The 24,644-nt window shown below is 44.5% G+C and overlaps 1 protein-coding gene across 1 annotated transcript; it reads left to right on the top strand.

Moving 5' to 3' along the window:
* Window positions 1–23,476: 23,476 nt before the first annotated feature.
* Window positions 23,477–24,106, top strand: LOC147980460 (uncharacterized). Its single transcript, XM_087515619.1, has one exon. The coding sequence runs from the start codon at window positions 23,477–23,479 to the stop codon at window positions 24,104–24,106; it is 630 nt and encodes a 209-aa protein (XP_087371745.1).
* Window positions 24,107–24,644: the final 538 nt, after the last annotated feature.

Below are 24,644 nucleotides of genomic sequence, written 5' to 3' on the forward strand. Positions count from 1 at the left end.
CCCAAAAGTAATATAAAAGTGGAAAATAAAGCCAATATGGTCCAAAACAGTAGATAATATAGCATGGAGCAATAAAAAACTATAGATACGTTGGAGACGTATCAACAGCCCAGATAACATGGCGGTAAACGCCGGATTTAGAGGCTCCCGACCAGGTCAGCGGAAAAAGCCCTTCAAAGGCAACAGAGATGGACCGCCCAGCCTAAATAAGATTCTAGACAAACTATGTCAGATCCACGGCACCCCCGAAAAACCTGCAAATCACACCCACAGAGAATGTTGGGTCTTCAAGCAGGCCGACAAGCTAAATGCCGCACACAAGGGGCAGGATACACCGAGCGAAGATGAGGATGAGCCTCGCCAGCAAGGCACTGGGGGACAGAAAAAATTCCCACCAGAAGTCAAAACAGTAAACATGGTTCATGTGATGAAGGGGAGAAGCAAAACTGCACTCCGAGACACAAACACGTCCTGGAGCCCGTCACCACTGAGTTCAACCCCTGGTTGGCCCGACCGATCACTTTTGATCGCAGGGATCACCCGACAAGTATTTGGCACGAAGGATTGGCTGCTTTGGTGTTAGACCCAATAATAAATGGATACCATCTCACATGAGTCCTCATGGATGGCGGTAGTAGTTTAAACCTGATATATCAGGACACAGTCCGCAAAATGGGGATAGACCCAACAAAAATCAGCCATAGTAATACTACCTTCAAGGGAGTAATGCCAGGCACAGAGGCCCACTGCACGGGCTCCCTGTTACTAGAGGTTGTATTCGGCTTTCCCGACAACTTCCAAAGCGAAAGTTAACCTTCGACATTGCTCCATTCCGAAGTGGCTATCAAGCATTACTCGGACGAGCGGCTTTCGCTTGTTTTAATGCAATACCGCATTACGCTTCTCTCAAGCTTAAGATGCCCAGTCCACGTGGCATCATTACAGTAAATGGAAACATTGAGCATTCCTTACGCGCGGAAGAATGTGCGGCTGCTTTAGCAGCCGAACACTAGACGGCCTCACCAACCAGAACAAATGACCGGTCATTAAGACCATGGACACGGTTAGACGAGTCCAGCGTAATTAGATATAATTGAGATTGGTTTGATGGTTATACCCTTATAGATGGTACAAGGGGCTTCCCGCGTGCAAACAGTGATAATTCGGCTCAACTTTACTTGTCTTGAATTTTAAATGGTTTATTTAGAATAACCCATTTTTTGCACGACAACTTTCAACTAAGTTCCTCTCTTTTACAGATGACAATTGTGCTACACCCGTCCAGGATACGGCACAACGGAGAGACAGGCGCAGACGTGCAGCAGGGACCCATTCAAAGGTTTCTTTTTAGATTAAGACCCTGCGTAAACCTTTTTTACTGTCTCTTGTTGATTCACATCCTTCGGATTCTCAGTACAACCGAGAAGGATGCTGACGTTATTCGCATGTGGCCACGTCAGAATATTGCACGTACCCGGACACTTGGGGCTCATTATCAAGGGCATTGTTTAGCCCGGTATATATTATAAAGACCGAATACCTTAGGGAGTGTTCGGCATCGCGAGTTTGGCCTTATATGCATCAGCTCCAAATCATGTCTTTGGTCAAATTTTGGGTTTGCCCGGCTCCTGTGTTTTGCTACCTTACGTTCCGCTCTATCGGCTATGGTGGCACCAGGAGAACTACTGCTATTATGCCCTGGTTCATCCGGACAAGCACCTCAGTAGAGAAAGCCGAAAACTGACTGTCATGATAAAGCGCGAGACTGGTCAACCACTCGATGACCTAGCGGAATCTTCGGAATTCCTCCACGTTAACGAAGGGCCGTTTCTCAACCAGGCATGCACGCGCCCCGTATTCGGATGAGCGCGGAGCCACCAGGGGCTATATTAGTAGCCCCACTGTCAAACTCCTATGGCTAAGTGAAAGTGTTAAAGCAATATAGTCCGATTGCCTAGTTCGTTGAGCTATCACCTCCTTAATGGACCAAGACGTTGGATCAAGTGTGAACACGCGTCTTCTGCGAACACCCCCGCATTATATGTGTGGGGGCTGAAGCCGACGAGTGCAAACTTTCAGGTTATATACATATATATATATATAAACGGCCGCACAGGAGGCATCATAACACTTTCAAGCAAAAGTATAAAAACAGCCTTTACAATTCAGTAAAACATTGTTTTTCAATGGGAATACATGTCACTAGAACATAATATTCTTTGAGCACTGAGCTTCTATTGAATGAGCGCTTTCAAGGACTTCCTCAAAGTAGTGCTCGGCAGCTATCCAGCCAACGGCCGAAACCTGGGTTGCAATAGCGGTGGCCTCCATGTCTGCCCAGTATGTCTTGACACGGGCAAGTGCCATCCGCACACCCTCTATGCACGCCGACCTCTTCATAGCGTCGATACGCGAGACAGCGCCAAGAAACTGCTGCACCAAACCAAAATAACTCTTCGGCCGTGGCCCTCTTGGCCATAGATGATCCACAACAGACCCCATGGCAAGCCCGGACAACCTATGGAGCTCGGCCCACTCGGTCATGCGCTCATTTAACAGCAGGGGATGAGCTGGACCGTTGAACTGCGACCAGAATAGCTTCTCCACTTCACGATCCTCTTGATCCTTGAAGTACTCGGCTGCATCAGCCGCACTGGCTGCCAGATCCGCATACGCGTCCGCAGAACTCCATAGCTGCTCAAGAAGGGCATACTTCGGATCTCCGAACTTCGTCCGCAGCAAGAAGGGCTTCCCAGCCGCGATATCTCCAGCTTGGCGCAGCTCCTCCTTCGACGCTCAGATCTTCGAGCGGGCTTCCTTGGCCGCTACCATGGCCTTCTCCAGCTCCATCATCTTTGCTTGGTTTTCCTTTTCAAGAAGCTGGTACCGGTCGGCGGCATCTTTTAACTCAACGGCCATCTTGGCCATCTTTTCCTTACTTTGGCAATGGGCAGCCTGTTCGGCCCTCAGCTCTTCACCCACCTTCAGAGCGGCTGCATCACTATTCCTGGCTTGTTCTTTGGCTCGGGCTAGTTCTGCCCAAAGGTTCTCCACGGCCGCAGCTCCATCTGCAGTCACAACATATTAAAGATACTAGCATTATGCTCCTCTTGCTACGTGTTGATCACCGGAGAAATCACATACCTTGTGCCTCGTCAAGCCGCTTGTTGACAAGCCCGATGTCGGCATCTGCCGCATCAAGTTGCCGCTTCAGCTCGGCAAACTCACCAGTCCGGCTAACCACTAGACCTTCCGCCACCTGCATATGAAGGCGGATTGATTATTACCTGGGACTATGATCCTCTGCTTGCCGCTACTCTCGACGGCAACCAGAGTCTCATGGGCTACTATCTGCATAGGGCACACCTAACATGTGCGGTACTGCCGAAAATACACACTATTTCACGTACCTCAAAACCTTTCAGCAGACTCATAAAAGCTTCATGCAACCCGCTTTCGGCGGATGAAATCCTCTCAAGCACCGTACCCATTAGCGTATGATGTGCTTCTGAGATAGCCGCTTGCTCTAGCAGATCCTTCAGTGCGCCCGACCGCACACCAGACGGTGCCGGACTCTTTCGGTTGCTCTCTTCAAGAGCTGGATACTGAGGACTTCGGGTGGCCAAAGTATTACCCTCTGTCCTTGCCGGATCAGGAGAAATCCTCCGCGACGACACCTCGGGGTCGCCCGCCTCATGAGGCGGGATGGCAGGGGGAGGCGTTTCGCTCTCCATCATCTCCGGAAGAAGATCCCTAGAAGACGAACTTTGCTGAGAAGGGCTACGATCCGAGCTACAAGATAAATGCTTCGGTTATTTTCCTCGGAAGCAATGCAGGATATTTTCACTATTAAGTACCCTTCTACTTATAGCTCGGTGGAGGGCTGACCCCCTTGCGGGCATTGAGCGGCCAGGGTATCTCCCGGGGCAGGACCCTCTGGCGAAGATTTCTTCCCCCATTTGGAAATCATTGTTTCTGGGTCTTCAGAGGCGGTCCTCTTCCTTCCTTGGGGAGAGGGAATTTTAGTTTCTTCTCCCCGGTTATCCTCCTTCGCGGAGGCACTAGCTCCCCCGGTTTGGATGAACAGTGAGCAAGGTCCGCTTTCAGCTTCTTTATTCCCCCCTTTATCTTCCCCTGAGGGCGCTTGATAAGGCGCGAGCTCCAGCATCTTGGCTAGTACAGGATCCGGTGAGACCTCGGGGAGGGGGGGCGGACACTTGATCATCTTCGCCTTTGTTACCCAGTCCTGGTCAAAGAGTGACTTTTAAGAATGATGTCATGATAAATAAAAAGACAACGTGTTCGGCTATGGGACTACTTACTTGGGTATCCGGGCGATTGCAGCTCAGACCTGCATCCTCGGTGGTGTCCGGGCACATTATTTGTGGTCCGAAGAACGATTGATACATCTCTTCGAGCGTCATGCCGAGGAAGTGCTGAATAGCTCGCGGTCCCTCTAGGTTGAACTCCCACATGCGGAGGGGACGATGTTTGCAGGGCCGGACTCGACGAATTAACATGACTTGCATTACCGTGGCCATACTGATATCTTTCTCGAGGAGATCTCGGATGCGGCTCTGCAATGTCGGCACATCCTTTACTGGCCCCCAGTCTAGCCCCTTGTTAATCCATGATGTTAGTCGTGGCGGGGGACCCGAGCGAAAGGTAGGGGCAGCCACCCACTTGGTACCCCTAGGAGCTGTGATATAAAACCACTCTCATTGACATAAGCTAGAAACCTCCTGGAAGGAACCCTCTGGCCATGGGGCATTGGCGCTTTTGCTTATTACGGCACCTCCACACTCTGCATGCCTCCCCTCGATCATCTTCGGCTCCACCGTGAAGGTCTTGAGCCACAAGCCGAAGTGAGGGGTAATGCGGAGGACAGCTTCACACACGATGATGAACGACGAGATGTGGAGGACGGAATCCGGAGCCAGATCATGGAAATCCAGCCCATAATAGAACATGAGCCCCCTCACAAAGGGATCTAGAGCAAGGTCTAGCCCTCGGAGGAAGTGAGATATGAATACAAAGCTCTCGCCGGGTTCGGGAGTGGGAATGACCTGCCCTCGAGCAGGCAACCTATGCGAGATTTCGCCGGTCAAGTACCTGGCCTCTCTTAGCTTCTTGACGTCTTCCTCCGTGATGGAGGAAGGCATCCACCGACCTTGAAGGTTGGATCTGGACATGGTTGAAGGTCCGAAGCACCTAACCTGAGCTTCGGGTGTTGGAACTCGAAGCGGGGGGGATTCGATTAAGTTCGAAGAGAAAAAAGGATAGGCCTTGGTCTCTTTATAAAGAGGATGAATACCAAGCGTCCTCCTCGTGACCGTTTGGGACTTGCCTTCGATTCAGGAGTCATACCAATGGGCACGGTTGGGTAACCCACGTCCGTGTTGATGAGAATCACGTAATAAGAGGGACACGATCTCTGCTCCGATAAGACGTGCCAGTAAAATTGCCTCGCATGCGGGCTGGTTTGGAAAAACGATTCGTGTAAGGAATAGGCCATGGTGTGACGTCACGTTATGAGGGGTCGTCAGCAGATTAGATTTTTGGAAATATTATTCTCTCCATGATGGTATGTGGAACTTGTTTTGCAGAGCCGGACACTATCCTTGTGTTCAAAATCTTCTATGGAGTATTCGGAGGAGGAACCCGCCTTGCAATGCCGAAGACAATCTACGCGTCGGACTCATCGTCATTGAAGCCTGGTTCAGGGGCTACTGAGGGAGTCCTAGATTAGGGGGTATCCGGACAGCCGGACTATATCCTTTGGCCAGACTGTTGGACTATGAAGATATAAGATTGAAGACTTCGTCCCGTGTTCGGATGGGACTCTCCTTGGCGTGGAAGGCAAGCTTGGTGATACGGATATGTAGATCTCCTCCCTTGTAACCGACTCTGTGTAACCCTAGCCCCCTCCGGTGTCTATATAAACCAGAAGGTTTAGTCCATAGGACAACAACAATCATACCATAGGCTAGCTTATAGGGTTTAGCCTCTACGATCTTGTGGTAGATCAACTCTTGTACTACTCATATCATCAAGATCAATCAAGCAGGAAGTAGGGTATTACCTCCATCGAGAGGGCCCGAACCTGGGTAAACATCGTGTCCCCTGCCTCCTGTTACCATCCACCTTAGATGCATAGTTCGGGACCCCCTACCCGAGATCCGCCGGTTTTGACACCGACAACTACCTACAATGCTCGACTATCGGTGTGTGGTGGGGGGGGCTAATTAATTATAGAGGTACAATGGCTGGTATATTTGTGGAGAGGATAGAGGCCTACCTTATGTATTAACAGTGATGTAGCCAGCCCAATAAGCCAGGGTGGTCCATCAATAGAAATATTTACATAAGTTTATTTATTTTCAAAGAAATATTTTTTTACTACATTATATACAAGCTATAGGAAATTCTAGGGTGGTTCGTGGACCACCCTGGCCACCCCTAGCTATACCACTGTGTATTTAGGGAGATCGATCGACATCCATGCCTATGTGTAGGAGAGGAAATAAGTTTGGGAGAGAGACAGGGCTAGAGTGTTGGAGGGGGTGGTAGTGGAGTTGCTTCTAACAAATGGTGGGAGAGGCTTGCTAGACAAAAGAAGGGCACGCCTGCAATATTAATAAGAGAGGGAATGACTGCCTGTCTGTGCACGTGCGTGCGAGAGACGGGTCACGAGGCCTGCACGAATGATGAGGGGGACAATATGGCTGTGGTAAGCAGACGTAACTACATAGGAAGATCAATCGTCCTTTGTTAGAGAAAGGAGAGACATAACTTCTGAGGTACGTCAATCGATGGGTGGGGGGAAAATAGTTAAACTCGACCTAGGTATATGTAGGGAGATCGATCGGTATACATGCATGTATGTGTTAGAAGCAAATAAGGCCCGGGGAGAAGGATAGAGAGAGAGGGATGCATCTAGGAGGTGGTGCGAGAGGCATACTATATCGAGGGGGAAGGTGTGTGCGAGTACGAGATCGATGAAAAGAGTGGTGGGAGTGAGGCATGGACGGTGAGAAGAGAAGAGGGGAAGCTTGTGTTTGTGGTAGGCACATCTAGCTAGAGAGGCATATCGATCGATGTGTGCCGTAAAGAAGGAGTTGGGGGGGTCTACACACACCGTGGGTGAACGACCTAAAGTGAAAAGACGAATTTGCGCGATGGAGCTAGAGAGTGCTGAGGCAGGGTGAGATGGATGCGGGCGTGTGCATGCACGAGAGAAAGTTAGAGCTAGCTACAAAGATAAGAGGATTGTGTGAGTGTAAAAGACGAATAGAGATCATAATTCATTATAAAAAGAGAATTCAGATATTTGATGAATTTATCATAGTGTTTTAAACTGATGCATGCGTGAATATATATAACGGTGATACACATGGTTTGCTTATGAACATGTTATACTACATATAATATATTTTATCTCTACTCTTATAAAAAAACAGAGTTGTTGATGATGGTGTGCCTACCATCCTGCAATATAGGCCGTCCGATTTATATTTGATGGATAGGAAGGAAACTATGGCAATTTTGAAAAAAGATATCCACACCCCTCTCCATATTTGCAAATAAGGCATCCTCTTGATCATGTTGATGTTCCGTGGAACGCATGGGCATCTTGCTAGTAATACATATAATATATAGAACATTGATTATAATTTGGGCTAATGTGTGGCTTTTGCAGCTCAGGGCTAAATACTTGTCATAATGTAGGGGGCGGTGTCGGTGTCAAAACCGGTAGATCTCGGGTAGGGGGTCCCAAGCTGTGTGTCATGGATCGATGGGTAACAGGAGACAGGGGACACAATGTTTACCCAGGTTCAGGACCTCTCTATCGAGGTAATACCCTACTTCCTGCTTGATTGATCTTGATTAATATAGGGTTACAAGAGTTGATCTACCTCGAGATCATATGTTGTGGTCTAAGACCTAAGGGTATGATGAGTAATGTCATAATAATCTAGCGACTAGCCTGGCCTCGGCTTATATAATGTACCAGAGGCCTAGGATAATAAGAGTCCTAGTCGAATACGTTGGTGGAGAGGAGTCCTTGTCTTGATCACCAAGTCTTGTGGAATACTCCTTGTATGCGGCATGGGCTGCCTGAAGTGGCACATGAGTGAACCTCCATGGGGGTCCTCAACCCGATCCATCTGATCGGGAGACGATGTGGTGAGTACCCCCTAGTCCAGGACACCATCAGTAGCCCCCTGAACCGGTCTTCAAGTTGTGGACGCTCATCGATTGTGACAGCCTGGTTTTTGCCCTCTTTTCTTTGCCTGATTTTCAGTTGGTTTGAAATTGAAATTTGGAGTTTTCAATCTTTTCATATGGACTAGAACACTTGGGTACCCCTTGGCTTTCACCCAAGTGTCCCATTTCCCTCACTAACTATCATTCCCTCTCTAGCTCACCTCAAAATAATATTTGGAATATTTTTCTTAAATGAAAAATATTCATTTCCTCCTCTTAAACCCTAGCTAGCTCATTGTGCTCCAAAGCAACCCCAATTTTTCTTGCCCACAAAAATCTGAGAAAATTCACAAATATTCTTTGAACCCTAGGGCACCTTCCTGAGCAAAGATATTGCATAACTTTTTGGAATATTTTTTCTACAGAAAATATTTTTTGTTCTGGACAGAAATGGTGGTTTCTACATCAACTACCATTTTACTTGCTCCATTGTGGCTGATTTTTCTTGTGCATCATCACCTTAGTAGATGATTGCTAACCTCCAAAGCCCAGCTCCCAACTCCCAGCCGTTTGACCTCAGTAAGCTCTCAAAGTTACTGATCAGAAACTTACTTGGCAGTGAAAATCTATCCTATTGCGTCTGGGTCCAAACCAAAGCGTGGTAATCTTCAAAACTACCACGAGCAACAAGCCAGACATGAAATTTGGACTTAGGTCGGCGTGAGGTCAGAGTTCACGCGGTGACCACGCGTGTACACAATGCCAGCCTGCGTGTCGACATGCTCTGCGTCGCGCCCGAGCTTCTGTTGCTCGCGTGCTCGCTGCCCCGACTGCCTAAGCTTGCCAAACTTTGCCACAATCTTCGTCCAAGCTCTCTTAACTCCCTCCTGGCGCTCGCCGACATCGGAGCTCACCACATCGAGCACGGGCGTGGTCCGGTGATGACCCACAAGCATAGGGGATCTATCGTAGTCCTTTCGATAAGTAAGAGTGTCGAACCCAACGAGGAGCAGAAGGAAATGATAAGCGGTTTTCAGCAAGGTATTCTCTACAAGTACTGAAATAAGTGGTAACAGATAGTTTTGTGATAAGATAATTTGTAATGAGCAACAAGTCACAAAAGTAAATAAAGTGCAGCAAGGTGGCCCAATCCTTTTTTAGCAAAGGACAAGCCTGGACAAACTCTTATATAAGGAAAAGCGCTCCCGAGGACACATGGGAATATCGTCAAGCTAGTTTTCATCACGTTCGTATGATTTGCGTTCGGTACTTTGATAATTTGATATGTGGATGGACCGGTGCTTGGGTGATGTTCTTACTTGAACAAGCATCCCACTTATGATTAACCTCTATTGCAAGCATCCGCAACTACAACAAAAGTATTAAGGTAAACCTAACCATAGCATAAAACATGTGGATCCAAATCAGCCCCTTACGAAGCAACACATAAACTAGGGTTTAAGCTTCTGTCACTCTAGCAACCCATCATCTACTTATTACTTCCCAATGCCTTCCTCTAGGCCCAAATAATGGTGAAGTGTTATGTAGTCGATGTTCACATAACACGACTAGAGGCTAGACAACATACATCTCATCAAAATATCGAACGAATACCAAATTCGCATGACTACTAATAGCAAGACTTCTCCCATGTCCTCAGGAACAAACGTAACTACTCACAAAGCATATTGATGTTCATAATCAGAGGTGTAATAATATGCATATATGATCTGAACATATGATCTTCCACCAAATAAACCAACTAGCATCAACTACAAGGAGTAATCAATACTACTAGCAACCTACTAGTACCAATCCCGGACTTGGAGACAAGAATTGGATACAAGATATGAACTAGGGTTTTGAGAGGAGATGGTGCTGGTGAAGATGTTGATGGAGATTGCCCTCTCTTGATGAGAGGAGCGTTGGTGATGATGATGGCGATGATTTCCCCCTCCCGGAGGGAAGTGTCCCTGGCAGAACAGCTCTGTCGGAGCCCTAGATTGGTTCCGCCACGTGGCGGCGGAGTTTCGTCCCAAAAGGCTGCTTATCAATTTTTCCTCGACGAAAGACCTCATATAGTAGAAGATCGGCATCAGAGAGCCAACAGGGGGCCCACGAGGTAGGGGGGCGCACTCAGGGGGGTAGGGCGCGCCCCCACCCTCATGGACAGGTGGGCCCCCCTCTGGTGAACTTCTTCTACTGGATATTTTTTATTATTTCCGAAAATGAGTTTCGTGGAGTTTCAGGACTTTTGGAGTTGTGCAAAATAGGTCTCTAATATTTGCTCCTTTTCCAGCCCAGAATTCTAGCTGTCGGCATTCTCCCTCCTTATGTAAACCTTGTAGAATAAGAGAGAATAGCCATAAGTATTGTGACATAACGTGTAATAACAGCCCATAATGCAATAAATATCGATATAAAAGCATGATGCAAAATGGACGTATCAACTCCCCCAAGCTTAGACCTCGCTTGTCGTCAAGCGAAAGCCGATAATGATAAATATGTCCCCATGTTTAGAGGGAGAGGTGTCGATAAAAATAAAATACGGACATGAAGGCATCATGATTATTCTCATAAAAGCAACATATATAGATATTGTCATATGATTTCTTATGCTCAAGTAATAATCCATTCACAATACAGAGTACGAATCATAAACTTTATTGAGAACCAACAAACTATAATCTCAGTCATTGAAGCAATTGCAATTTATCATAACATCAGAAAGAGTCTATGTCAGAGCTTAATAACAAGTCCACATACTCAACTATCATTTATTATTTCATAATTGCTAACACTCATGCAATACTTGTGGTTACGGAGTTTTAATCGGACATAGAGAAAGATAGGGGCTTATAGTTTCGCCTCCCAACCTTTTACCTCAAGGGTAATGTCAACAATAAAAACGCATGCTCCCCTATATCCAATTAGATATATATATATATATCAGGTTCATTCCAACATATTAAGCTTGCCAAAGGATAAAATGTAAAAAGGAAAGGTGAAGATCACCATGACTCTTGCATACGGTAGAAGATGATAATAAAAGATAGGCCCTTCGCAGAGGGAAGCAGAGGTTGCCATGCGCTTTTATGGTTGGATGCACAAAATCTTAATGCAAAAGAACGTCACTTTATATTGCCACTTGTGATATGAACCTTTATTATGCAGTCCGTCGCTTTTATTACTTCCACATCACAAGATCATATAAAGCTTATTTCCCCCAACACCAATCAATCATACATATTTAGAGCAACTTTTATTGCTTCGCACCGATGACAACTTACTTGAAGGATCTTACTCAATCCATAGGTAGATATGGTGGACTCTCATGGCAAAACTGGTTTAAGGATTTTGGAAGCACAAGTAGTATCTCTACTTGGTGCTGAGAATTTGGCTAGCGTGAGGGAGAAAAGGCAAGCTCAACATGTTGGATGATCCATGACAACATATTTTATCTCAGACATAAGAAAACATAACCCATTACGTTGTCTTCCTTGTCCAACATCAACTCTTTAGCATGTCATATTTTAATGAGTGCTCCCAATCATAAAAGATGTCAATAATAATATATTTATATGTGAAACCTCTCTTTCCTTATTACTTCCTATTAATTGCAACGATGACCAAAGATATGTTTGCCAACTCCTAACAACTTTTAATCATCATACTCTTTCTATGTGAAGTCATTACTCTCAAGAATATCAATATGATCTCTTTTTTTCTTTTTATTCTTTTTCTCTTTTCTTTTATTCACTCAAGATCATGGCAAAACAATCAAGCCCTTGACTCAACACTAATATTTATTATATAGCTCACAGACTCGATTACATAGAGAGATCATAAAGCAAAATCTCAAAACTAGATCATGCCATAAACTTTATTCTACTAGATCAGGATACTACTAATAGGATTGAACTAAGAAACACGGTAAAGATAGGAGTGTGATGGTGATACGATACCGGGGCACCTCCCCCAAGCATGGCAGTTGCCAAGGGGAGTGCCCATACCCATGTGATTATGTCTCCTTTGCTGGTGAAGAAGGTGGGGTTGATGACGGATAGTCGCACATCGAGCGTAAGAGGTCCTCCAACTTGCGGATAATGCCCTTGAGTGAAAAAATATGCTCCTTCAACAAAATATTTTCACTTGTGAGGTACCTGTTTTGAATGCGAGCTAACTCAATCATCTTGAAAGCTTCGACCTCAGTTGGGGTAAGAAGATTGTGATCAAGTTGAAGAATGTCTTCTGCTGCCGAAGCTTGGTTCTCCGTGGCCTTCTTGATCCCTTCATCCTTGTTGATCTCCATGGGCTCTTCCCTCTTCAGCTCTATCTTCAGTAGCCAAGCATATTTGTCACCATTGTTGGAGGAGGGGGATTACATGATGCCTGGCCTTGACAACCCTGACAGAGAACAGCTCGAAACAAGAACAGAGGATATTTGCGTAATACAGGAGTCAAAACCTTCGGGGGTATATATAATGAATTTTTACCGACCAAAATACGTATCGTGCAAGAAAACAGAGTCCGGAAGACACACGAGGTGCCCACGAGGTAGGGGGCGCGCCCAGGGGGGTAGGGCGCGCCCTCCACCCTCGTGGAGCCCTCGTGTCCTTCCCGGACTGCTACTTATTTTTCTATTTTTCTAAATATTCCAAAACGGAGAAATATTGCCTTAAAAACTGTTTTGGAGTCGGTTTACTTACCGTACCACATACCTATTCCTTTTCGGAGTCTGAAACGTTCTGGAAAGTGTCTCTTATGTATTCCTCCGGGGTTACGGTTTCAATGACATTGGTTTCAACATTTATGGGATTACCTGAGATATAATGTTTGATTCTTTGACTGTTTACCACCTTCGGTTTTGTGCCTTCGAAGTTGTTGATTTTTATGGCGCCGGAACAATAGACCTCCTCGATGACATAAGGGCCTTCCCATTTAGAGAGAAGTTTTCCTGCAAAAAATCTTAAACGAGAGTTGTATAGAAATACATAATCACCTACATTAAACTCACGCTTTTGTATCCTTTTGTCATGCCATCTTTTAACTTTTTCTTTAAACAACTTGGCATTTTCATATGCTTGGGTTCTCCATTCATCAAGTGAGCTAATATCAAATAACCTCTTCTCACCGGCAAGTTTGAAATCATAGTTGAGCTCTTTAATAGCCCAATATGCCTTATGTTCTAGTTCGAGAGGTACGTGACATGCTTTTCCATAAACCATTTTATACGGAGACATACCCATAGGATTTTTATATGTAGTTCTATAGGCCCATAATGCATCATCAAGTTTCTTGGACCAATTCTTTCTAGACCTATTGACAGTCTTTTGCAAAATTAATTTGAGCTCTCTATTACTCAATTCTACTTGACCACTAGACTGTGGGTGATAAGGAGACGCAATTCTATGATTAACATCATATTTAGCAAGCATTTTTCGGAAAGCACCATGAATAAAATGTGAGCCACCATCAGTCATTAAGTATCTAGGGACTCCAAACCTCGGAAAAATAACTTCTTTAAGCATTTTAAAGAGGTGTTATGATCAGCACTACTAGTTGGAATAGCTTCTACCCACTTAGTAACATAATCAACAGCAACTAAAATATGTGTATATCCATTAGAGGCAGGAAAAGGTCCCATATAATCAAAGCCCCAAACATCAAATGGTTCAATAACAAGTGAATAATTCATAGGCATTTCTTGACATCTACGAATATTACCAATTCTTTGGCATTCATCACAAGATAAGACAAACTTACGGGCATCCTTGAAGAGAGTAGGCCAATAAAAACTGGATTGCAATACCTTATGTGCAGTTCTATCTCCCGCGTGGTGTCCTCCATAAGCTTCGGAGTGACACTTGCATAGGATCTGTTCCTGTTCATGCTCAGGCACACAATGTCTAATAACACCATCTACTCCTTATTTATAAAGATGTGGGTCTTCCCAAAAGTAATGTCTCAAATCATAGAAAAACTTTTTCTTTTGCTGATATGTGAAACTAGGTGGTATAAATTTAGCAACAATATAATTAGCATAATCAGCATACCATGGAGTGCTACGAGAAGTACTTATAACATTTAATTGTTCATCAGGAAAGCTATCATCAATAGGTAGTGGGTCATCAAGAACATTTTCTAACCTAGACAAGTTGTCTACAACGGGGTTCTCAGCTCCCTTTCTATCAATAATATGGAAATCAAATTCTTGTAGCAAGAGAACCCATCTAATAAGTCTAGGTTTAGCATCTTTCTTTTCCATTAGATATTTAATAGCAGCATGATCAGTGTGAATAGTTACTTTAGAATCAACAATATAAGGTCTGAACTTATCACAAGCAAATACAACTGCTAAGAATTCTTTTTCAGTAGTAGCATAATTTCTTTGAGCATTGTCTAGAGTCTTACTAGCATAATGGATAACATTTAATTTCTTATCAACTCTCTGCCCTAGAACAGCACCTACAACATAATCAATAGCATCACACATAATTTCAAAGGGTAAATTCCAATCAGGTGGCTGAACAATAGGTGCAGAGATCAATGCTTTCTTAAGTATTTCAAATGCTTCTACACAATCATCATCAAAGACAAATGGTATACCTTTTTGTAATAAATTAGTCAGAGGCCGAGAAATTTTTGAGAAGTCCTTAATGAACCTCCTATAAAAACCGGCGTGTCCAAGGAAACTTCTTATACCTTTGATGTCCTTGGGACATGGCATCTTTTCAATAGCGTCAATCTTGGCTTTGTCAACTTCAATACCTCTTTCGTAAACTTTATGCCCCAAGACAATACCTTCATTAACCGTAAAGTGGCATTTTTCCCAATTCAAGACAAGATTAGTTTCTTCACATCTCTGCAAAACTCGATCAAGATTGCTCAAGCAATCATCAAAAGAGGATCCATAGACGGAAAAGTCGTCCATGAAAACCTCACAAATCTTTTCACAAAAGTCAGAGAATATAGCCATCATGCATCTTTGAAAGGTAGCAGGTGCATTACATAAACCAAAAGGCATACGTCTATAAGCAAAAGTACCAAAAGGGCATGTAAAATTAGTCTTTGTTTGATCTTTAGCTGACACATGTATTTGAGAGAATCCAGAGTAACCATCTAGAAAGCAATATTGTGTATGTTTGCATAATATTTCTAGCATTTGATCGATAAAAGGTAAGGGGTAATGATCTTTCTTAGTAGCCTTATTTAATTTGCGGAAATCAATTACCATCCTATAACCTGTAATAATTCTTTGTGGAATCAATTCATCTTTATCATTAGGAACAACAGTAACACCTCCCTTCTTAGGGACACAATGGACAGGACTTACCCACTGACTATCAGCAACGGGATAAATTATACCTGCCTCCAGAAGCTTTAGTATTTCTTTTCTTACCACTTCTTTCATCTTAGGATTCAACCGTCGTTGATGATCATGGACCGGTTTGGCATCTTCTTCCAAATTTATTTTATGTTGACATAGAGTGGGACTAATGCCCTTAAGATCATCAAGAGTATATCCAATAGCAGCACGATGCTTCTTCAGAGTTGTCAATAATCTCTCTTCTTCATGCTCTGAAAGGTTAGCACTAATAATAACAGGATATATCTTCTTTTCATCAAGATAAGCATATTTAAGATTATCAGGCAACGACTTAAGCTCAAACACGGGATCACGCTTGGGTGGAGGAGGATCCCCTAGGATTTTAATAGGCAAATTATGTTTCAGAATAGGTTCCTGTTTAAAGAATACCTCATCTATTTCCCTTCTTTCATTCATAAACATATCATTTTCATGGTCTAGCAAATATTGTTCTAAAGGATCCCTAGGAGGTATGGCAATAGAAGCAAGACCAATAATTTCATCCTTACTAGGAAATTCTTCTTCATGGTGTTGTCTACTAAATTTAGAGAAGTTAAACTCATGAGACATATCATCTAAACCAATAGTAACAACATTCTTTTCGCAATCTATCTTAGCATTGACAGTATTCAAGAAGGGTCTACCAAATATAATGGGACAAAAGCTATCTTGTGGGGAGCCAAGAACAAGAAAATCAGCAGGATATTTAGTTTTCCCACACAAAACCTCAACATCTCTAACAATTCCCATTGCGGATATAGTATCTCTATTGGAAAGTTTAATTGTAACATCAATATCTTCTAACTCAGCAGGTGCAATTTCATGCTTAATTTCTTCATATAAGGTAATAGGTATAACACTAGCACTAGCACCCATATCACATAAGCCATGATAACAATGATCTCCTATTTTAACAGAAATAACAGGCACGCCTACCACAGGTCTATGTTTATCTTTAGTACAAGGTTTGGCAATTCTAGCGGTCTCACCGCAGAACTGAATAACATGCCCATCAATATTATCAGCCAAGAGATCTTTAACAATAGCAATATTAGGTTCAACTTTAACTTGCTCTAGAGGTGTATAAGTTCTAATATTGCTTTTACGAACAACAGTTGAAGCTTTAGCATGATCCTTTATTCTAACTGGGAAAGGTGGTTTCTCAACATAAGAAGTAGGAACAAAAGGATCATTATAAGTGACAATCTTTTTTTCAACTTTAGTAGGTGCATCTACTTTTACTTCTATGGGAGGATGATATTTAAACCACTTCTCCTTGGGGAGATCAACATAAGTAGCAAAAGATTCACAGAAATAAGCTACTATCTCAGAGTCAAGTCCATATTTAGTGCTAAATTTACGGAAAACATCAGTATCCATAAAAGATTTGACACAATCAAACTTAGGTGTCATACCTGACTCCTTACCTTTGTTGAGATCCCAATATTCAGAGTTGCATTTAATTATATCCAATAAATCCCATTTAAATTCAATAGTCTTCATCATAAAAGAGCCAACACAAGAAGTATCGAGCATGCTGCGATTGTTTTCAGAAAGCCGAGCATAAAAGTTTTGAATAATTGTTTCTCTTGGGAGCTCATGATTGGGGCATGAATGTAACATTGATTTAAGCCTCCCCCAAGCTTGAGCGATTCTTTATCCTTTGTGAGGCCAAAAATTATATATATAATTTCTATCACGATGAACAAGATGCATAGGATAATACCTTTGATGAAATTCCAATTTCGGTCTTCTATAGTTCCATGATCTCGTATCATCACATAGCTATACCATGTCAATGCATATCCCTTCAAAGATAAAGGGAAGACCTTCTTCTTAGCAACATCATCGGGTATACCTGCAAGCTTAAATAATCCACAAACTTCATTCACATAAATTAAGTGCTCATCAGGATGCTTTGTTCCATCTCCTGCAAAAGGATTAGCTAGCAGTTTTTCTATCATACCCGAAGGAAATTCAAAGGGAACATTTTCATTTTCATTTTCAGTAGGTTCATTAGGTTGAGGAGCAACTCTTTGCTCAAATGGTCGGGGTTAAGATACACCGAACAAGCCCCTCAGAGGATTACTTTCCATAGTAACAAGTGACAGTAAATTTCAGCACACTATATAAATTTTTCCTTACCAAATTCCACCTACCAAAGGCGCTTCACTCCTCGGAAGCGGTGCCAGAAAAGAGTCTTGATGACCCACAATTATAGGGGATCTATCGTAGTCCTTTCAATAAGTAAGAGTGTCGAACCCAACGAGGAGCAAAAGGAAATGATAAGCGGTTTTCAGCAAGGTATTCTCTACAAGTACTGAAATAAGTGGTAACAGATAGTTTTGTGATAAGATAATTTGTAATGAGCAACAAGTCACAAAAGTAAATAAAGTGCAGCAAGGTGGCCCAATCCTTTTTTAGCAAAGGACAAGCCTGGACAAACTCTTATATAAGGAAAAGCGCTCCCGAGGACACATGGGAATATCGTCAAGCTAGTTTTCATCACGTTCGTATGATTCGCGTTCGGTACTTTGATAATTTGATATGTGGATGGACCGGTGCTTGGGTGCTGTTCTTACTTGAACAAGCATCCCACTTATGATTAACCTCTATTGCAAGCATCCGCAACTACAACAAAAGTATTAAGGTAAACCTAACCATAGCATAAAACATGTGGATCCAAATCAGCCCCTTACGAAGCAACACATAAACTAGGGTTTAAGCTTCTGTCACTCTAGCAACCCATCATCTACTTATTACTTCCCAATGCCTTCCTTTAGGCCCAAATAATGGTGAAGTGTTATGTAGTCGATGTTCACATAACACGACTAGAGGCTAGACAACATACATCTCATCAAAATATCGAACGAATACCAAATTCGCATGACTACTAATAGCAAGACTTCTCCCATGTCCTCAGGAACAAACGTAACTACTCACAAAGCATATTCATGTTCATAACCAGAGGTGTAATAATATGCATATATGATCTGAACATATGATCTTCCACCAAATAAACCAACTAGCATCAACTACAAGGAGTAATCAATACTACTAGCAACCTAATAGTACCAATCCCGGACTTGGAGACAAGAATTGGATACAAGAGATGAACTAGGGTTTTGAGAGGAGATGGTGCTGGTGAAGATGTTGATGGAGATTTCCCTCTCCCGATGAGAGGAGCGTTGGTGATGACGATGGCAATGATTTCCCCCTCCCGGAGGGAAGTGTCCCCGGCAGAACAGCTCTGCCGGAGCCCTAGATTGGTTCCGCCAAGGTTCCGCCTCGTGGCGGCGGAGTTTCATCCTGAAAGGTTGCTTATCAATTTTTCCTCTACGAAAGACCTCATATAGCAGAAGATGGGCATCAGAGAGCCAACAGGGGGCCCATGCGGTAGGGGGGCGCGCCTAGGGGGTAGGGCGCGCCCCCATCCTCGTGGACAGGTGGGCCCCCTCTGGTGAACTTCTTCCGCTGGATATTTTTTATTATTTCCAAACATGAGTTTCGTGGAGTTTCAGGACTTTTGGAGTTGTGCAGAATAGGTCTCTAATATTTGCTCCTTTTCTAGCCCAGAATTCCAGCTGCGGGCATTCTCCCTCCTTATGTAAACCTTGTAGAATAAGAGAGAATAGCCATAAGTATTGTGACATAACGTGTAATAACAGCCCATAATGCACTAAATATCGATATAAAAGCATGATGCAAAATGGACGTATCATCCGGCCAACGTAACAGTGCGGTGCGCACTGTGCTCGTCGTCACCCCAGTGCCCCTGTGCTCGTCCCCGTTTGCCCACAGTCCCCGCATGAGATGCGTCGCCTTCTTCCCCTCTCACTGACGCTGTTCGTCACCGGGTGCCATGTCCAGGTGTCCACCGGCGGAGCTCGAACCCCCCTCGACGCTCGACTATAAATGGAGCCCTCCCCAGCCTCCTCGAGCACCATCCACGACTCCCACACACTCCACAACCTCATAGATAGACGTAGCCCGACCAGGCAGGCCGCGGGCCGCCGTCCCCGAGCTCGATCTTGCCGGTGATCCCCTCGGGTCGTCTCCGTAGCTTCGGCCCCTCCCAGGCCTGGGCAACCCTTCCAGGGCCTCCGCCGCTCTCCGGTGGTGTTGTTCCGCTTGGTTGGAGCCCCTGGAGTCGCCTCTGTTCGCCATCGTCTTCGTCTCCGGTGACCTCCGCCCTCTACCTCAGCTTGAGAGGTTGATTCCGACGCTGTCCGACCACCCCTAGCTACTCTATGGGTACAGGCAGGTGCACCTCCGTCTCCTCTCTCGATTCCCCCCTCTCGTTTTGGCCAAGAAGCCCTTGTCGCCGGCGTGTGCTCTGGCGAAGCCGCGCCGTCCTCTGTTTCCTTCTCCCTCTCCCCCTCACCTGACTAGCGGGGCCCACTAGTCAGCCACTCAATACGCGCGCGAAGCGGTACGAGTGGTGGCACCCCGAGGATTTATGCATTCGACATCACCCCCCAGTCTGTTTTAATTAAATTCAAATGTCATATTTTTCCAGAGAGCTTCAAACAGCCAAAACTCTTTAACCATAAGTCCAAATGAATTGATTCTTTTTGCATTGTGTTCTTTGTAAAGAAATCTAGCAACTCACAAAAAATGGGATTTTTCCCGGATGTCTAGATTTTCTGGTTATTTTCAGAAGTGTTCTTGATGTTTTCTTTTTGTGTTTGTAATTATTTTCAGAGGGTGAGGCTTGTCTTGAGGATCACCAGGAGGCTTGTGAACCTGATCTGCACTAAGGCAAGCCACATCAACATTTTCATGGTGCCATTACAATATTTGTGATTTTCCTACTTGAATGAATGATTTAATCCTTGCATTTAAATCACTATTATGTTATTTATATTCTGTTAGTTGCTTGTTTAATTTAATATGCTTGATTTACAAAAAGTTTAAAGCTAACTAAGTTGGTAAAGAAACTAGAATTAATTTTTGTTAGGAAAGAGTAATATAGTTTTGGGATATAAGTAATGATATGGAGTTGTTTTTCTTGCATGAGAAAAATAATAAATTTGTTTGGAAAGATTCTGTTTAAAGTGAGGTTTAATCCTAACCAGAGAAGTGTCATGAGTTGTTGATGTTTATGCTTAGTGTGGATATAGTTGACGCAGTCATTACCGTTGATATGTGATGCATATGTTAGTGTTGCATTTTCATGGCATACTATGACACCAGTTATGTTCATTTTAAGTTGAACCTGGTAATAATTCAACTTGAATATATCGTTGACCGGGTCATGGTGCCACTTAATCGAGTTTTTCCCAGTGCAACCACATTTTCCTTTATGGGAAGGCCTTTATTCGGTCCGTTGTCATGCCTCTGGTCGGTGCCTCCGACGAGGGAAGGTTATGGGCGTGCGGTACCCTGGCCTGATAAGCAGACATAACCTTGAGTGCCCGTTGTTGAGATTTTTGGTATCGTGTCCCCGTGTGGGACAGTTTATGTTTTGGCCGTGACGGTGGTCGTTGTGTCTTTGGTAGACACGGGGCCACCCAGGACTAGCCCAGTGGGGAGTGAGTCGGAGTGGCCGGGAGTGTCATGGCAATGGAGGGGTTTCATCGGAATGTCGTTGGTCCACTCGAATGGGATTGCGAGGCCATGGGTTTCGTGGTGTGGGTACAGTGCGCTACCTCTGTAGAGTGTATTAATCTATCGATAGACGAGTCCACGGTTATGGACACGCTCGAAAGTAGGTCACACCATGGGTCAACGTTAAATGAAACTTGCACACTAAGTCATGAACTTTGCACTGTTGATGATGGCGGGAAGGTCATCTTGTTGTTTAAGACCAAGTGTTGGTCGTGGTTGTGGTCATCGGAAGGATCACCGTTTCAGACCAATTATGGGTCGTGGTTGTGGTCGCCGGAAAGATCATGAGATATCCCTAGTTAAGCCCTTGAGGTTGGCACATTTGTGATCCAAGAGCGAGCACTGTTGGTAAGCCAGTCCGAGGGATTTTTCTCACAAGAGCATGATCACAGCATGTTGGTTACATTGATGCATTATTAATAATTGGTTAATTATCATGATATTCTTTGTCATTATGTTTATGTCTCTTGTGAGCTTGCAAGTACATTCAATGTACTGACCTAGCGTGTTATGCTAGATTTCAGGAAAGTCTCGTTGGGAAGGAGTGCTGTTCGAGTCTAGATCGTGTCCACATCGGTGTCCCTATGCTATGGAGTTCCGCTACGACGTTGTTCCGCTGCCGAGTAGTTGATATGATCGAGGCCCGTTATGTTCACTAAATAATGTACATATTGTTCAGCCGCACCGTGTGTGCCGCTTGGCCTCGCTACCTGTTGTAATATAAACTTTGATCCGTTAGCATCAATAAAGCGGTTGTTTTCTGTACCAAGATGTTGTGTGTTGCCAGAAGACATGGTCTCTAGGCTGGCAATGCATGGTAAACCGGTTGCTCTGAGTCGGGGTGCCACAACGCTTGGTATCAGAGCCGCGCTGACTGTAGGCCACGCTAGACTACGACGTGTTAACTGGACGTTAGATACAAGTTTAAGTTGAGTGCCGGTAGCATTTGTAGCTGGTTGTTGCATTGCATGCACTTGTTTTATTTTTATGCTAACCTACTAATGGTTGTGAGTGTAGATGGCTCCGGTGCCGTATCCGTGCCAGTTGCGGCTGATGTCGTTCACGTCGCCGCATCTCCTTCATAATGTGTGGCGTCGGATGTACCCCCTCGGTGATGATCCAGTCTATCATGTGTACCGGGAGCGTCTAGCTGACTCAGTGTATGAGTATCACGCAGTGGTTACTCTGCGCACCAGTTCCGATTCCAGCACTTACACTCGTACCTCTCGGAGCGGTTACGCTTCTACCGCTTCTCAGGCTGTCCAGTTTGCTGCATTCGAGGTCCTTGTCAAGCTTTGTTACAACAAGGTCCGGATGCAGAACCACCCAGGTTTCTACTACTATCCTTCTGTGCACGAGAATGGTCGTGTCCGTTTCCCTATCATTGATCCGGAGTCTGATAGTGTTGCTAGTCATCTTGCTCGTTATATCACCGCTAGCTATCTTATGATCCACGAGCTGGCTCGAGAGCTGACTCGTGCCCGTACTACTTTAGCCTCTGCTTTAGTCTCTACTAGATCTGCCACTACTCCATCCTCCTTGGGATTTACTCCTTATATTCCAGCCAGTTCTAGTTCCCCTGTTTCACCGGTTACTCCTCCGAGTAGCTTGGGCGCCATGACCGTGAATCCTCTTAGTGCCCCTGCTAAGTGGGTTTCACTTCTCACTACTCATGTAGCCCCGATGCTTCACCCTACACCTGCCCCTGAGGGAGAGCCCTCTAGGCAGCGTCGTCATGTTACCTTTAACCCGGAGGTCTTAGTTAACCTCGTCAGTTCAGGATCCAAGTCTGCTTCAGGAGAGGACCCCGCAGCGCCAGCAGAGCAGTAGAGCTTCTGAGTATTTGAAGTCGCCAGGATGGTGTACGGGTGTAGTCGTACGAGTCATGAGGTTTCGTTTCATGTATGAGAGTAGTTGAACTTGGCATGTTGTTTATCTTTCATGTATGAGTCTATGTATAATTAGGTTGGAACTCTATTTTATTCGCCTTATTTTCTTCATCATTTCAGTTTTTCTCAGGCTTTTGTTGCTGGCTCTTCCCCAATTTATTTTGAATGTTTCTCATCTCGGTTGCGTTGTCTTGGAAAAAATCACAATAGGATGCCGCGGGGAGGCAGCAGTAGCAACGTTCGCGAGGGTACCCCTGTTCGTTGTTCCGCACGACAAGCAGGACACTCCCCTGAGCCGTACGTTCCACCACCAAATCCGTCCTCCACCAAGCAAATTCTGCGTATGTTTGAGGAAAGACGGAATAATGATCTGATTGAAATTTTAAGAAGTGTGCAAGCTATGGTTGGGCAGAATGGAAATCAGAACGGTCATCACTCCAAGCTGTCAGATTTTCAAAGGACCAAGCCTCCCAGTTTCAGTCAGGTTATTGACCCCTTGGATGCAGACGATTGGTTGCGAACCATTGAGAGGAAACTTGAGATTGCTCGTACTGAGGAAGATGATAAAGTTCCATTTGCAACTCATTATCTTGAAGGCGCTGCTGCCATATGGTGGGAAAATATAAAAGCCATGTGGCCTGCTGATGAAGAAATCACCTGGTCAAAATTCAAGGATCGGTTCCGGAAATATCATATCCCTACTGGAATTATGAAGACTAAGCAACGTGAATTTCTCGCGCTCCTCCAAGGAAATCAGTCTATGGGTGAATATTTGCAAAAATTCAATCATCTGTCACGATACTCCCTTCATGACGTGGCCACTAAAGAAACAAAGATTGACAGATTTCTTGGTGGATTAAACCCGCAACTCCGGTGTACTCTCAATATGTTTGATTTCCCAGATTTCCAAACTCTGGTGAACAAGGCTTTCATTGCTGAAAGGGAGCACAAGCTTGTATCGGATAATAGGCCTGCTAACAACGACCACAAGCGCAAGTTTGAGCCAAACAAGGATGGGGAACCCATGTAAAAGGCGCGTACCTAGCAGCAGACTCAGGTGGAATACCAGCCCAATTGGCAACAAAATGTTAACAAGACAACCACTCAAGTCAAGAATGTTGTGACCAACCCAGTGCATGAGGAGCGCCAACGCAACAATTCTTGCTTCAGTTGTGGGCAAACCGGACATTATGCCAGACAGTGTCCCAAGAACAGCAAGGCGAATGCTCTATTCAGACCACAAGTCAACTTTATGGAATCATGCCCGACCCAGCAAAACATCACTGGGCACGTTCATCACCTCTCCGCCGATGATGCTCAAGAGAACCCCGAAGTCGTCATTGCTATGTTTTCTGTTAATAACATACCTGCAGTAATTTTATTTGACTCTGGAGCTTCCCACTCTTTTATTCGTCAGAGTTTTGTTGCCCAAAACAAATTTCCTTGTTCGCTTTTGGGCAAGAATATGCTGGTACAAACCCCGGGATCCTTAATCAAGAGTAATGTGGTCTGCCGTAATATGGAAATCAATATCAACGGAGTATGTTTTCCAACTTCTTTGATAATCA

This window comes from Triticum urartu, chromosome 3A (assembly GCF_056163025.1).
Source record: "Triticum urartu cultivar PI428250 chromosome 3A, HENAU_Tu73, whole genome shotgun sequence".
Taxonomy (NCBI): Eukaryota; Viridiplantae; Streptophyta; class Magnoliopsida; order Poales; family Poaceae; genus Triticum; species Triticum urartu.